Source organism: Mytilus edulis, chromosome 2 (assembly GCF_963676685.1).
Source record: "Mytilus edulis chromosome 2, xbMytEdul2.2, whole genome shotgun sequence".
Taxonomy (NCBI): Eukaryota; Metazoa; Mollusca; class Bivalvia; order Mytilida; family Mytilidae; genus Mytilus; species Mytilus edulis.
In genome coordinates, this window is record NC_092345.1 from 39,993,919 (window position 1) to 40,011,943 (window position 18,025).

Consider the following 18,025-nt stretch of genomic DNA (forward strand, 5'->3'; position numbering starts at 1 on the left):
TTGCATTACCCAATTTTTATAATCCTATATCCAACATCCCCTTTTTGTAACCTCAACATCAACCCTCTCTATATCCCACTTCGAGGGCTACTTGCAAGATTCATTTTTATGCCCAAAATTATCAGCCTGATATGGAACAGTTTCGTGATCCCTGTAAAAAAAACCAAAAAACTTATGACTTTCTGTTTACATAACGAATATAAAATGGGAGCGGATGAGCTACAAACAATATAATAGTATAAAAAAGCGGCAACATCGATAAATGTTTTAATAAAATTATTTAAAATTTCTCAAATTACAAGAGTGCACGCGCTGAAATGTCTCTACTTCTTTACTAATCATTGATATTATGTTGAGGGGGGTCGGAGGGGTCCTGATTCCGAAATCATGGACGTAAAACCATGAAATAGCGAGGTCCCGAAAAAGGTTCTGCCCACTCCTATGTTGATAGTCCTAAATATAAAGCTATCCTACAACGATCACATAAACTTAACATGGTCCAAGAAAATTAGGCCAAGATCATTTAAACACAACAAGAAATACATGTACTCCTTACAATAAATCACTAAGTATAATTGACCTTTTTCTTATAGTTTCTAAGAAACAGACTTAACCGAGAAAACTAAACACACGAACCATGAAATTAAGGTCAAGGATCCGAACCTTGGCAGGCAGAGGTGCACAGCTTACAATTTTTCCATACAGCAAATATATTTAACATATAATTGCTTATAGTGACACGTTTAGAATTTCCTAAATATTTGACGTGAATAGAAAATCCTAGTTTATCGTAATTAGAGTTGTCGATTATATATACATGTGGTTGTTTTGTTGGTGTGTTTCGTTTTTGTTAACTCTATAGTCCGTCGGAAATGAATAACAGTATTTGACAATCAAAATGATCTAGGCCCGTTTCAGATGACAGAGGGTCCATTCCGGAAAGTTACAAATCAATACACGAGACTGGATACATGAACTTTCACATACTTTATTTTTCCATGTATATGAACAATCACAGTTCATAAAGCATATTTACAAAACATTAATCATGGCAACATACATTAACCCGCCGCTGCTCGTAGATCGAGAGCGGGGCAAACCGGTGCGTCACATGGTTCTCTCTATTTCTATCCCCTTTTCGTTTCAAAAGTAACCTTTATAAAATATGATCATAGAAACGTTTTTGACCAATGAAAACAGAAAAGGGTTGATGACCATTGTTATCAAAAAGTATTCTCACGACATAATCTTAATCCATAAATATTTCCTAGTAACGCTGAAACGACTAATACATGTCTTTTATAAAATTATTTGAAAAATAGTTCAAAATCTTGTTTCCTAGTAAATAAAGGTCTACGCTGTAAGCCGATGATACTCCCCTTGTCCTTATGTTTGAAATGAATTTTCTCAACGAATAAATGTCCTTGGCCGTTTCCGACATTTTTTACAGAAGAAAAATTCCACAACTGTACAATATCAAATCAGAAATTATATAAAAAAAACAAAAGGGTACTTATTTTAATAACTGAAAAACATGAAAGGTAGCTTACATGTAAGTCAACAGATAGAATGAAATTCAAAACAGTGTGGCTGTGGCCATTGATTGACACATTAAATTCATCCATTGACTGGGACAATTTACATGAACGTTTGTCTGTAACGACCACTGTTCACGACGTACCTACGATAGACATTTAAACTGTGGGGTCACCAAAGGTTTCTTAACGCCTTTAATTATAAAATAATTCAAAAAATTAATCAGGAAAAACCTTTATGTTTTGATTTATATAATTGATATAAATCAAAACATCGTGTTATTTCTGATTAGTTTTTCGAATTACTTTATTAAGGTGTTGAGAACCTTTGGTGACTCCATAGTTTAAGTGTCTTTAAAAAGTACATAGTGAGAAAACTAAGGAAACGTAAAATCTGAAATTTTTAAAAACCGAAAGGGAACATACGTCAATAGATATAAACAATTCTTCGAAGTTTGATTAAAGTTGATGGAAGCATTTTTGAATTATTGTCCGAAAACTGGAAAATCACCCCTTTTTAAGGATAAAATTTCATAACATGGAAACTAAAAATTTTAAATTTATAAAAATCGAAAGGGAGCTTACGTCAATAGTCAATAATCAATTCAACAAAGTTTCATAAAAGTTGGTGGAAGCGCTTTTTTCATTAATTGTCTGAAGTGTGGGCGACGGACGGACGGACAACAGTATACCATAATATGTCCCATTTTAGACGGGCGTATAAAAACCAAGAAACAAGTTATTAAAAAGGCTAAACGCATAGTACAGATACAAACGTGCTTGAAGTTTGTGATGGTATAAAGTTCTAAGCGAATAACAACCTATAAACCATCATGTGTCTGAGTCTACAAAATCAGTCATGCAGTAGAATTGCAATGGATTTTGACAAAAACAAAATACGATAATTTTATTATCGACACCTGTTAGGATTATAAATCAATTGTGTATCAAATAGATCGACAGTTAATTTTTATCAATCTTTTTCTGTAAGTTTGTATTCTCAGCAGAATCTCTATTAAAACTATGGCTTTATAATTCTCTTCATACCTTTTTTCTATTACATCGAAACACGATGATTTGATATAAACTGATATGAACAGAAAAAGATGTCGCTTACACGGCAGCGAAATAACAACCCAACTAAACATATAACCTACAGTCTCTTGGGAAGCACTTATATTGTATTTAACAGATGACAGGGGTCTCTATACATATAGTATGTCAACCTCCGGGTTCAAGTCTCTGTCATGCCATTTGGGAGTAGAAAAGAACACTACCAAGATAATGATACATAAGAAAAAAGCGACATGACTCACTAGAAGACGATTTTCACACACACACACGAAACTTGTACAATGATTTATCTATTAAATATTAACTTGTTATTGACCTTTCTTTTGACTAGCAAACAAAAATTAAGGTTATTTAAAAGAGATGTTGTAGGTCCCGAATAAAACGCAAAATCCATGACCGATCATGGTAACAGTCACGAAAGCAGACGGAATGTAGGATGAAAAACTTCAATCAAATAGTTTGGGTGGGAGAGGGTGAGGGGTGTAAAATTGCAGCAAATTTTGTTTATCCAAAATCGATTTTACATATGTCCATATTTTACAATCAATTTTTCCCAAATCAAGTTAAGAAAAAGTGGGGGTGTCAGTGAAAAAACTATGTGAATTAAGTTATTTTTTTATGTCGTCCTTTACTTCTTGGCTTTGTGGAAGCGTTGATAATGTGTACTATACGCTGTCATCATTGCAGCAATTAAAACACAATGTTTTTCCGTTGGTGCCCCCCCCCTTTTTTTGTGGGGAAAATTTGGTTGATTATATAGGTAATCACTGAAGCATGACTGGAGTGCACCCTTTTAAGTTCAGTCAGAGCCCCCCTTAAATGAAAAGTCCTGGATCCGCCACTGCTGCTGTCGTAAATGGTGGTAGCGAGGATTAACTGTCTCTAATGCTTTACCAACTCTAGCCTCAGACTCGTTGATTCCTTTGCTTGATAAATGGCCTGTCATCATTTTACGACCGCGTATGTGGGTCCAACTTGAAAATAACACACACTATGCGCACATCATGTTTTAAATGTAACTACTAGTATATATTCCATGTACATGATGCATATGGTTTGGAATACGTTTGTGTCGATCTGTGTCGATCTGGATTTTTTTTTTTTACTTTTTTTTTTTTTATTTCAAAAGAAGATTGTCAATGACTGAGACCATTTTTTGTGTCGACCTATTTGTCCGACAATACTCGTTTTTCTTTCACATATTAAAGATGTAAAATCATATTGAATAAAAGGTAATAGAATGTACATAAAACAGAACCTCATGGGAACTGTCTTATGTTTGTTGAAATACTATTCACATAATTATGATATATTCTTTGCTACATTTGTTTTTCCGGTTAAAGCAAATATAAGAAGTCATTTATCCTTCGAAATATAAATTTACCACAAATACATGCATGCAAGTTAATTTCATATTTTTCTTTATTAGATGATGCTTATTTGATATGTTGCGACAAAGAATTGTGATATTGTAAGCTTGGGAAAACATGTTTGCATTAACAGATTCAAAATATGGGAAATGCTGTACAATGCAGAAAAATACAAATTTAAAATCAAATACTTATCAGAATAATATAACATCTACATCCATCCCTCCCCACCCCTATCCATCCGCGAACCCTGTTCCGTGAGCATGTACAAAAACTGACATAGACAATATCTAATATTCTAATATATTCCCTTCTTTTCTAACATGTTAAGTTTGACACTTTCAGCCACGATATGGTTAAGATAAATGCTCCTCCATATACTCTGCATCGCCTATTAATTTCATTTTCAGAACAAAAACGGCTTATTGTTTGCGCTAATGCATGTTTACTTTTCTACATTGGTTAGAGGTATAGGGGGAGGGTTGAGATCTCACAAACATGTTTAACCCCGCCGCATTTTTGCGCCTGTCCCAAGTCAGGAGCCTCTGGCCTTTGTTAGTCTTGTATTATTTTAATTTTAGTTTCTTGTGTACAATTTGGAAATTAGTATGGCGTTCATGATCACTGGACTAGTATATATTTGTTTAGGGGCCAGCTGAGGGACGCCTCCGGGTGCGGGAATTTCTCGCTACATTGAAGACCTGTTGGTGACCCTCTGCTGTTGTTGTCCATTCTCAATTTTATGTTTGATTCCTAAAGAATTTGATATCCTGGGGGGGGGGGGGGGGGGCAGGAGGATTTGTTTTTGATCGGTTATTTATTTTTGTAAACTAAGAGGACAGATTATTCATTTTCTGCACTATTGAAGCAAGATTTTTCATTTTCATTAAAGCAAGGAACTGATTATTCATTTTCACCACTATATTTTTGATATTCGAAAACATACAATTTTTAAATGATTTGTTTATTATAACATGTATAAATAATACATATAGTATAGTCAAGTCATTATGTACCATTTAATTAGATTAACCATACCCCTCTGGAGAAATGAATATTTTAAATTTACAACTGCATATACATGTATTGTATACATACATAGTATTAAAGTTTAGTTAGAACTAGGCACTTTTTAAAATGTATTGGCAAACATAACGCCGATTGGAGCGATGCACATTTTTTTTGACGGGTTTGGAGCCACTGAAGGCCCAAGAAGCTATAGAACAAATGATGCAAAGTCATGCTTTCTGGGTGTTCCAAAGACCCTTTCATAATCTGAAAATGAAGTTTTGCTTTAATAATTTTTTGACAATACTTTGGTCTCAAAGCAAAATGAATAAATTCAGTGTAAGACTGAAGTTTCTAGGGACAACATCAAAAGACCAATGTGCATGATAAAGCAAAAATGGAAATCACATAGTTAAGTCTGTGGCATCTGTTTTTTTTAAACTCATGATCAACTTTATAACAAAATTGCTAGATAACAAAAGGAATGCAACACTAACAGAATACAGAAGGGCAATCAATGAACACAAGACAAATAAATAAGAAACATTGATCCCGAAAAATCAGTGCTATAAGTCTGAGGGAAAACAGAACTTTCTGCTTGCAAGGCTGTGAACACAATTTGATATGGAGACAAGCGTTTGGTTTTGAAATTTCCTACATGTAGTTACGGCCCTGTAAAAATAAAAGTGAGGTAAGGTTTCCTGAGACAATATACCTCAAGTTAAATGAAACCAATTTTCAGACATTTCAAGTATATTTAAATAATATTTATACTTTTGTGATTGAAAAATTTGGGAAGTGTTTCCCGATTGTTTTGGGGAAAAAAGATGAATTTATGAAGAATCTGGTGCCATCTCATACTTTCGATTAGAACTGCTGAGTTATTTATTTTCTAGACATTTCAAGTCAGGTAATTTATTTTCAAACTACCACAGAACAAACCATTTATTTTGTGATTATCAAGGCTGAGTTATCTATTTTCAAAATTTTCCTGCACCCCCCCCCCCCCCCCCCCCAGAATATCAAATGGTCGTCCCCTTACAACATGTACATGTATATAAACAAATGACTTCTTTCTTCACTTCGAGAGAACTAAATTAAAGATTTCAACCCCGACAATTCAAAGAAAGACATGACAAAGAAAAACAAAAGTCAGATATATAGACAGATTGATATATACAATGAATGACAGATTGATAGATCGAAAGATAGATGAAAACATGTAGCTACAAAGACAGCTAGATATATAGATAAATAGAAAGAATGATTTTTTTGGTGGTCATTATCGTACTTGTCATTGTACCATTCTTGTTCGGTATTTGTTGATATCACACATAGTTCACACACATACACACACACACACACACCTTAAAAAGATCTTCAAGATATATTGCGCTTAAAACTAGAAAAAAGAAAACGGAAATAGTAAAACATTTAATAAAAAGTGTCAACAATTTAAACATTTAAAACGCCTATTTTGAAACAAATTACATTTTCGTTCATATTATTACACATTTAAATAATGAACATTTTTCAAATTTGAATATTGCACAGTAAAATGAAACATGAAAAATTGGAGCATTTTTCATTTTTCCATATTAAACGTCAAATTGAAAAATGCTCCACGTTGGAGTATTTTTCATTTTTCAAAATCTGAAGTCAAATTGAAAAATGCTCCATGCTTGAGCATTTTTAATTTTTCAATATTTTAAGTCAAATTGAAAAATGCTCCACGTTAGAGCATTTTTCATTTTTCAATATTGTAAACTAAATTGAAAAATGCTTAAGGTCAGTATTTTCAATATTTGCTTTTAAGAATGAAATTGAAATCTGGTTTGTTTTCTAAAGCAAACAAATCCAAATGTTTAAATATATTTAAACTTTTGACAAAATAAAATCATTTTTAACACAAACTTATTGTTATTTGTTTCAATATCTTCGTAAAATCAAAAATACAATTCCATGAAAATAACAAATTTCAAATCTCATAGAGAAAATGTTTTTTCGAAAGTGATTTCAATAGATTTTTGTTACAATTTTCAAACCAACTACATTTAAAATTTGCAGAGCAATTTGAAAATTTATTTTTCATTTTAAAATGATAAATGTTTGGCGTAAATGTACACGGACGCTTTGATATGCCGAATCTAACTGTGTATGTAGATTCTAATTTTTTGGTCCCGTTTTCAAATTGGTCTACATTAAGGTCCAAAAGGTCCATAATTAAACTTAGTTTGATTTTAACAAAAATTGAATCCTTGGGGTTCTTTGATATGCTGAATCTGAAAATGTACTTAGATTATTTATTATTGGCCCAGTTTTCAAGTTGGTCCAAATCGGGGTCCAAAATTAAACTTTGTTTGATTTCATCAAAAATTGAATAATTGGGGTTCTTTGATATGCCAAATCTAACTGTGTATGTAGATTCTTAATTGTTGGTCCTGTTTTCAAATTGGTCTACATTTAAGTCCATAGGGTCCAAAATTAAACTAAGTTTGATTTTAACAAAAATTGAATTCTTGGCATACCTGTCAACCTGTGACGATGAAAATGCAGGTCATGACCTGCATTGCAGAATCAAATCTCAGGTCATAAGGCGTACGAACTTTTCGAGCTGAATTTCAGTATTTATGGTACATTTTCTTATAATGTATATCAAAGATACCAAAACATCAATGCATGTTCACTTGGTTAAGTCATTTTAAATCTTATTTATTATTATTTCATTACACTTTTAAAGATTTTTATAAACTTGTGTATCACAGTCTTATGTCCTTTACTTTTTGTCATCATCTAAAAGGAGTAGGTCCGGTAAGGACTCATTTTGGCCTCAAATTTCAGTTTCATCTGACGAAAGATTTTGACCACTTTTTAAAGACTTAAGTGTCTATTTCACTTGATTTAATTAGTATAAGTGAAAGATTTTAACTGATTTAGTCATTAAAAATGATCCGATTCAAGCTCAAATATGAAAAATCTCTCAAATATGCCAAAAAAACGTCACTTTTCAGATGGTTTTTGTCAAAAATGAAAGTGGCCGCATCCGTGTTCATCCACAACCTTTATATATGTTATGTATTATCATAAAATACAACTTACATTTCAATATTAAGGATGAACACGAATGCGGCCAATTTCGTTTTACAAGGAAACCGTCTAAAATTTAACTAAAATGATAGAATTTTGAAGATTTCAGTAATTTAGCGTGACTTAATGGTGCTACAACCCGATATATGTGCATTGTATTGTCAAAAACTGCCCATATTTATGTAGCAGAAGCATTCAACTGTCCAATAAATAACTAAAGGTTTACATTTTAACAATTTTGTAAAACTGTTATATTTTGGGGCCAAAAAGGGGTCTTACCGGACCTACTCCTTTATTTTTCAATTGTAATTTTAAAATGAGACTACTAGCCTTTAAACATACCATGTAGAGGTATTACATTCAACCCTCAATTGACAAGGAAATTAGACTATGATAAAATATAGTAATACAGTTAAAGGAAGTATAAATGTAAAAAATAATTTTCAACTTTTTTTTTTAAATTGTATAAAGGTATAAAAATAATGAAAAGTAATTTTTCAATATGTATTTGAATTTTATATTATTATGATTAAATCTTTTTCACCCATAAAACGTAAATATAAGGAATAATTTTGAATGGTGACAAAAAAGGGGAAGTAACTCTTAGTTGAAATATCTTTGTAAAACAACAGGGCAATTTATTTACGACCTTAAAAGCTAAGGTAATTGGTGTTAATCAACAGTGTGTTTGACACCAAAGCTGTCAAGTGAAGCCATGCACTTAATGGGGTCACTTAATTTGACAGTTTACATAGCTAGATGAACTGCATGTTCAAGGAAGAATTACGAATTTGCCGGTATTTCAAAGGAATATTACTTATGAAAATCAATCTCAAGGCTAAGAAATACGGGTGAAATCGGGTCATTTTCAGAATTTCCGGGTTATTTCAATGACCCGGCGGGGTGATCCTGGTGATCCCTCAGAATTGTGAAAATCTCGGGTCACACCCGCAGAATCCGGGTCAGTTGACAGGTATGTCTTGGGCTTTTTTGATATGCTGAATCTAAACATGTACTTAGATTTTTGATTATGGGCCCAGTTTTCAAGTTGGTTCAAATCAGGATCCAAAATTATTATATTAAGTATTGTGCAATAGCAAGAAATTTTCAATTGCACAGTATTCAGCAATAGCAAAAAATCTTCAATTGCACAGTATTGTGCAATATCAATAAATTTTCAATTGCACAGTATTGTGCAATAGCAAATATTTTCAATTGCACAGTATTGCACAACAGCAAGAAATATCTAGTTGCACAATATTGTGCAATAGCAAGAAATTTTCTCAATTGGAGTTATCTATCTGTGTCCAGAATAGTAGTTGAATCAACTTAAATTATTGTTTTATACAATATACAATGTATATTAACTTTTACTACCAACTGATAAATTAAATCAATCTTTATCATTCAGTGATAACAAGCACTTTATTTTACATTTTAATATTTTATGATGTATTTAAATGAGAAGTTATTGTTGCAAACTCCATTAGAAATTTGAATTGAGATTAGTTTTGGAAAAAGGGAAAGGGGGATGTGAAAAAAAATGGGGGGGGGGGGGGGGGGGGTTAAATTTTTCTCATTTCAGATTTCATAAAAAAAAGAAAATTTCTTCAAACGTATAAAGCTGGGCCCTGTGGAGCATCTGGTAAAACGTAAATATACTGACACATCACATTTTAAGCTGTAGGAAATGTGTAAAATCATTAGATAAAAAGCTGACATACTCAAAAAGCCGGATTGCTCTTAAAATAACCCGGACGTATAAAAATGAGTTTAGTCTCAAAATATCATTTTTGTCAGCCAAATTTTTTTTTTAAACTGATGACGTGAGACGGAAATACGTCAAGGTTTTCGAGTTCATTTGCAAATTATCTAACACAAGGTTTGCGATAAAGGTCATTTATTCAGAAACCATAAAAACATAATACAACTGAATGTTATGAACAATTATGTAATAAACCAAAACTGAATAAATGACAATAATTTGCAAAGGTGGGGAATAAATACCGCCACCCTAAATAACTAAATTACAAAATGTATAAACAAACAAATATTGTACAATAAAAGATTGAAATCATCAGCATACGAAATTCAAAATTTTTAATTTAAAAAATAATACCTATGATTATAAATCTGTTAAAGAATCAAGGGAGTAGGTGGGTGGGAAATTACAAATCTTCACTTTTCTTGAGAAAACTAAAATGGCGTCCACTAGCATGGGAAGTGCTGGCTAATCTAAACACATGTGAAGAGATAACATGCCCCTAATCCTCAATGGTCAATTAAATATCATTAAACAATCATTTAGTAATTAATCTTGACCCTGATCTAGAGATGACCCCACTGATCTTTGCCTGTAATCAAAAACTTAGACAACCTCATAAAAATTTACAGTTTCATATTACTCTTGATAAGAATAATTTCCTGACAAAAATGTTTTTATGTACCATAAAATGATTTTTCAATGCAATTGCAATAAATTTAGAAAAGTGTCTGTATATCTAAGGATATATAGATTCCATGTATGCATTTCCTTCGGCATTTGCACTGGTATGTGTATAAAAATGGCTTTATTCTGTATTTTGGAATAAAAAATCTACTTTTTTAACCAAAAATAATGTCGGATTGATAATACTTCTTTTATCTCAAAGACTAAGATACATTGTATAACCTTGTATATTAGACTCAAGCTTCTATATCTAGTCTTGTCAGAAAAGAAGTCTGTTTGTTTACATTTTTTATCAAATTCACTCGAGAAAAAAAAACCAATCAAATCACGCGAAAAACCGTCACCATGATCCAAATTGGACACTATACCTTTTGTGATCGGCGTGTGAATAGTAGAATTGAGACATAAAAAAAATAAGTAAATAGTTATCAAAGGTACCATGATTATAACTTAATACGCCAGACGCTTGTTTCGTCTACGCAATTTTCATAAATACATTCATAATTTTTTTGTAACCACCAAAATCAATTTAAAAAAAACCCAAAAAAAACAAGAGGGTTCTATGACCCAGGTTCAGTAGTTAAGAGTTAAGCAATTGACTTACTGTTGAACAATTCATTTAGATTCTAGAAGTAATTTTCCAGAGTATTCCGTTTCATGAGGACAAATCGATAACAGATAAATTTATACAACAATTATAGTTCTAACTTGTTAGTGATGTCACTTTATTTTAGTAACATGTAACATTGATAACACTATGATTGAACAATTAAGTCATTATTTCATTTTTGAAACTTTTTATACGACCGCAAAAATTTTGCAGTCGTATATTGGTATCACGTAGTCGTCGTCGTCCGAAGACCGATGGTTTCCGGATAATAACTAGTATAAGTTAAAAGAAATAAATAAAATTTTAACACAATGTTTATATTCACCAAAGGAAGATTGGGATTGATTTTGGGGATATGGTCCCATCGGTTTAGGAATTAGGGGCCCAAAACATACATTTATCTAGTTTCAGGACAACAAGTGGTGTATAAGTATTTCAATTACTCTGAAATTGTACCACAATGTTCATACGATAAAGAGAAGATTGTGATTTTTTGAAGGGTTATGGGGCAAACAGTCTAGGAATTAAGGGGCCAAGAACAGGCATTTTTGAAGTTTCTGGACAATATTTTATGTTTAACTGTATGGATCTCTCTGACATTGTACCACAAGGTTCCATATAATGAAGGGAAGGCTTGATGTCAGTTTGGGGTTAATATCCCTAAACATTTAGGAATAAGGGGCCAAAAAGGAGCATTTTTCTAGTGTTCAGAGAATAACTTGTGTTTAAGTGTATTGACCTCTCTGAAATTATACTACAAGGTTTCTTACTACAAAGGACAGGCTGGAATTGAGTTTTGTCGTTCTTGCTCCAAGGGGGGTTTCAATAAGTGAGGGACCAAAAAAGAGGCCCAAATAAGCATTTTTGTAGTTTTTAGTCAATAACTTGTCTTTAAGTGTAAATCTCTTTGAAATTACACCACAAGTTTCCATACTACAAAGGGATTATAGATCAAATCATTTAAAGGACAATTTAAAAGCAGTGTAAGGGAGGTAATCCAATTCCAATTGAAATTTAAAGAATACTGTTGTACATATGTTTCATTACTTGATTACCTCCCTTACACTGCTTGAATATTATGTTAAAGGAAGTGATAATTGTCTTGAGATGTGTAGCTGTAAATTTATTTTTAGAATGTTACTGTTAGTTAATTAATATTAATTTTAACCATGACTAAGTTATTTTATATTTTAAAGGGGCACTAGCTGTCATATTCATGGTCACCGATTTGACTCAAATTCTCATATTTGATTGATAACAATGTAAAACATTTATCCAAACTATTAAAAGTCTAAAATAAACAGTTTACAGAGCATGGGGTAGATAATATATAGGTTCGTTTTGTGTGTATTTTAGTCCAGACGCCGCCATCTAATTAACTATCGATTTGACCTCAGATGACCATATAAGCGATGTAAACATAAATAAAGATATGAATAGATTAAACCAACACGTGCAATTAGATTTTTATAGGTCTGTTTGATTTTATTTTATAGATTAAAAATAGATGTTTCTCATTGTTTTTAACCGTGTAAGAATGATTTTATGTGCATCGAATTGGTAATCAAATGATTTACCGTAGTTTCACTTTCATTGTTGACATTCTTTTTCTTTAAATAACCAGTACACGTACAATGCATGCGTTGTCAAACTCTAGCTAGGGGTTAAATTGAAGTTCACATGAATACGGATTTAAAGAGGTCGACTCATTCACTTGCAAGTGAATGACAATTGATCAATGTTTCTTAGCGTAATTTGACAAAATTGAACCTTTTTGGCTGCAAAAGGCGAATTGTTATTTCACTATTTCACTTTCATTATTGATTGAACAGAAAAAAATCAAACTTTAGATTTTTTATATATCTCATAGCTAGTGCCCCTTTAATACTTTATGATGTTTTTAAATGAGTAGTTATTGTTTGCCAACTTATTTAGAAATTTAAATTGGGATTATTTTTGGAATAAGGGATTGGGGGAGGGGTGGAGGTAAAATTTTTCTCATTTCAGATTTCAGAAATTAAAAAGAATTTTTCTTCAAATATTTTTTTTTGAGGGGATTTATATTAAACTGCATAGTGCATTGCTCAAAAGCAAAAAAAAAGGTTTTAAGTTCATTCGACCACATTCATTCTGTGTCAGAAACCTTTGCTGTGTCAAGTATTTAATCACAATCCAAATTCAGAGCTGTATCAAGCTTGAATGTTGAATGTTGTATACTTGCCCCAACTGTTCAGGGTACGACCTCTGTGGTGGTATAAAGCTGCGTCCTGGGGCGCATCTAATTAATTGTGTGACACCTTTCCAACATTAATCATATTGATTAGCAGGACCATCTGGGCAAATGAGTATATGAGTATATACCCAGATGGTCATGACCACACACGTATGGTCTAAATACTCCGGAACAGTTATACACATTTAAACATAATTGATAAATCAACACAAAAAGCAAGTTTGATGTTTACAGCAGATATTAACCTCTTTTCAGTTTTTATACGACCGCAAATTTTGAAAAAAATTTCGTCGTATATTGCTATCACGTTGGCGTCGGCGTCGTCGTCGTCGTCGTCGTCCGGCGTCCGAATACTTTTAGTTTTCGCACTCTAACTTTAGTAAAAGTGAATGGAAATCTATGAAATTTTAACATAAGGTTTATGACCACAAAAGGAAGGTTGGTATTGATTTTGGGAGTTTTGGTCCCAACATTTTAGGAATTAGGGGCCAAAAAGGGCCCAAATAAGCATTTTCTTGGTTTTCGTACTATAACTTTAGTTTAAGTTAATAGAAATCTATGAAATTTTGACACAAGGTTTATGACCACAAAAGAACGGTTGGGATTGATTTTGGGAGTTTTGGTCTCAACAGTTTAGGAATTAGGGGCCAAAAAAGGGCCCAAATAAGCATTATTCTTGGTTTTCGCACAATAACATTAGTTTAAGTAAATAGAAATCAATGAAATTTAAACACAATGTTAATGACTACAAAAGGAAGGTTGGTATTGATTTTGGGAGTTTAGGTCCCAACAGTTTAGGAATTAGGGGCCAAAAAGGGACCCAAATAAGCATTTTTCTTGGTTTTCGCACCATAACGTTAGTATAAGTAAATAGAAATCTATGAAATTTAAACACAAGGTTTATGACCATAAAAGAAAGGTTGGGTTTGATTTTGGGAGTTTTGGTCCCAACATAATAAGGGGCCCAAAGGGTCCAAAATTAAACTTTTGTTTGATTTCATCAAAATTGAATAATTGGGGTTCTTTGATATGCTGAATCTAACTGTCATGACTGTGTATGTAGATTCTTAACTTTTGGTCCCTTTTTCAAATTGGTCTACATTAAGGTCCAAAGGGTCCAAAATTAAACTTAGTTTGATTTTGACAAAAAATGAATCAGTTAGGTTCTTTGATATGCTGAATCTAAAAATGTACTTAGATTCTTGATTATTGGCCCAGTTTTCAAGTTGGTCCAAATCGGGGTCCAAAATTAAACTTTGTTTGATTTCATCAAAAATTGAATAAATGGGGTTCTTTGATATACCAAATCTAACTGTGTATGTAGATTCTTCATTTTTGGTCCTGTTTTCAAATTGGTCTACACTAAAGTCCAAAGGGTCCAAAATTAAACTTAGTTTGATTTTAACAAAAATTGAAATCTTGAAGTTCTTTGATATGCTGAATCCAAAAATGTACTTAGATTTTTTATTATGGGCCCAGTTTTCAAGTTGGTCCAAATCAGGATCTAAAATTATTATATTAAGTATTGTGCAATAGCAAGTCTTTTCAATTGCACAGTATTGCGCAATGGCAAGAAATATCTAATTGCACAATATTGTGAAATATCAAAAAAAAAATTAATTAGAGTTATCTTTCTTTGTCCAGAATCAACTTAAATCTTTGTTATATACAATATACAATGTATATTCACTTTTTACTACCAACTGATAAATTAAAATAATCTTTACCATTCAGTGATAACAAGCAGTTTTTTTACATCTTAATATTTTATGATGTATTTAAATGAGTAGTTATTGTTGCAAACTCCATTAGAAATTTTAATTGAGATTAGTTTTGGAATAAGGGAAAGGGGGATGTGATTAAAAAAATTGGGTTCAATTTTTCTCATTTGAAATTTCATAAATAATAAAGAAAATTTCTTCAAACATTTTTTTGAGAGGATTAATATTCAACAGCATAGTGAATTGCTCTAAGAGAAAACAAAAATTTTAAGTTCATTAGAACACATTCATTCTGTGTCAGAAACCTATGCTGTGTCAACTATTTAATCACAATCCAAATTTAGAGCTGAATCCAGCTTGAATGTTGTGTCCATACTTGCCCCAACCGTTCAGGGTTCAACCTCTGCGGTCGTATAAAGCTACGCCCTGCGGAGCATCTGGTCTTGTTTTGCAAAAATATAATATAAGATCATTATGAGAATTGTGTGACAGCAATGCGATAATAAATTTACAATGAACTGTTTATTTGTAAGAATTCACCAAAAATTCTCTTCATAGACAAAATTGCAATTGTACCTGAACTAATTTAATTGATGTAATGACTCCCATTACTTGAATATATGTATAGATATAATTTTCTGTAGATGCTGTGTTTGCTGGTCCAATGCCTACTATGGCAACAGTAAAACTGACGACTTTGCGCCCAATAGTTAACCATCCACATTATGAAGATGCAGGACTTAGGTTAGTAGATATCTTTGTTAGTCCCCTACCGACGAAGTTGAAGGGGACTTCAGGTTTGCACTCCGTCTGTCTGTCCATTGGTCAGTCCAGCAAATCAGCTTTCCACACTTTTTTCTTCGTTTTTAAGGATATTGATTTAATATGTTTTATATGGTTTTATTATGATAAGTTATAGATCAAGCTTGAATTTTGTTCCATTCTAATGATTTAGTCCAGAGTTATATCTAATGTGAAGAGTTTTATGTTAAACCATATTTCTATACAAAGGGAGATAAATCATTTTTTTTAGAGAAATTCTTTAGTAAATTTTCTGAAAAATTTGTGCCAGTTTGCTTGTTTGATATTTTTTATTAATTATTTTTCTGAATGGCATGTATATATATAAAAAAAATATTAAGTGAAATCCTTTAATTAGATGATAATCTATTTTTATTAAGGTATATATTTCATTACATTTTATTGTGTTGATAAAAGTTGTTGACACTTTATAGATAAGTTACAAATCAATATTAGTTTGTGTTGCTTATTCTTTAGTTTTCTATGTTGTGTCATGTGTTCTATTGTTTGTCTGTTTGTCTTTTTCATTTTCGATTTATTAGTATGACTGTCTCTGGTATTTTTCGTCCCTCTTTTGTGACAAATAAAAGAAAAAATATTTGGAAAAATTAATTATATTTGATTATAATTTGAAAATAGATATCAATTGTTTTACATCATATCTAATTTTATAGAACCATTAATGATATCCAATGTTAAAAGTGTTTTCCAAATTTTTTTTACATCATGCTTGAAGATATTGATTGATAAATGGTATATAGTTTTATCATGACAAGTTACAGATCAAGTTCAAATTTTTGGTTTGGTCTGATAATTTTGTGCATGTTATGGTCCTTCACATATATAATCAGTTTTTCACCCTGTTTTAGTCATGCTTAATTATAATGACTTGATATTTTCTTTTTGTTTACATCATGACACGTTATAGAACAAGTTAGAATTTTGTTCCAGTATAATGTAATTTTTACCCAGTAGGGGACTATCATGTATTGCCATGCAATACTCTCAGAAAGATTGTTTCTATAATTCCTCAGATGCTGGTATTGATTTTTATCATATATTTATCACATATGACTGTATTATTTGCAGCTCTTTAGGTGGCAAAAAAAAACATTTATGACCTGAAAAGACCTTGCTGTTTTCTGCTTGTGATATGTACCCTGAAATAAAAAAAATTTGGATTGCGTCCAAAAAAAACCATTTGTCGGTAGAAAAGTATATATGTATTTGTCAAAACACCATAATGCAAACAGAAATACTATTTATGAACTAATTGTCCCCTCTCAAATCGTTGCAGGATCATCTAAATAATGGGCATCCCTCACAGTGTCTTGTCTGTCCATTGGCTCTTGTAAGAGCTCTCACTCTTTCTTTCTAGATTTTTATAAGAGGTTTATATCAGCAATTGCGGCTGATTACCTCTTTTTAGATCATCAGGTTTTCTCATCACTTCGTCCATCGTCCTTCTTCATCGTCTATGCTAACTTTTTAGCTCACCTGGCCCATAGGTCCAAGTGAGCTTTTCTCATCACTTGGCGTCTGTCGTCCGTCGTTCGTTGTCGTTAACTTTTTACATTTTGCACTTCTTCTAGAGAACCACTGAATGGAATGAAACCAATCGTGGCATGAATGTTCCTTATGAGGTGCTGACCAAGTGTTGTTACTTTGTAACCGATCCATCATCCAAGATGGCCCCCAGCGTGGGACTAATTTTAACATAGGACCCTATGGGAAATACATACCAATGTCTTCTTTTAGAGAACCACTGAATAGAATGGTTCCAAACATAGCATGAATGTCCTTATGAGGTGCTGACCAAGTGTTGTTACTTTGTCGGCGATCCATCATCCAAGATGGCCGCCAGCGGGGGACTTTAATAGTTTAACATAGGACCCTATGGGAAATGTACACAAATGACTTCTTTTAGAGAACCACTGCATGGAATGAAACCAAACATAGCATGAATGTTCTTTATGAGGTGCTGACCAAGTGTTGTTACTTTGAAGTGGATCCATCATCCAAGATGGCCGCCAGTAAGGGACTTAGTTTAACATAGGAAAATACATACAAATGTCTTCTTTTAGAGACCCACAGAATTGAATGCAATATTAAACCGAATTCGACCTCAATCATTATT

The 18,025-nt window shown here is 32.2% G+C and overlaps 1 protein-coding gene across 1 annotated transcript in view; it reads left to right on the forward strand.

Annotated features, from left to right (window-relative positions):
- The window catches only part of LOC139510159 (protein C-mannosyl-transferase DPY19L1-like), a 306,322-nt gene that overhangs the window by 223,422 nt on the left and 64,875 nt on the right, over positions 1-18,025 (forward strand). Inside the window, exon 19 of the mRNA XM_071296510.1 lies at positions 15,732-15,831. Within this exon, the coding sequence (XP_071152611.1) occupies positions 15,732-15,831 (100 nt within the window). The remainder of the gene's footprint in view (positions 1-15,731; positions 15,832-18,025) is intronic.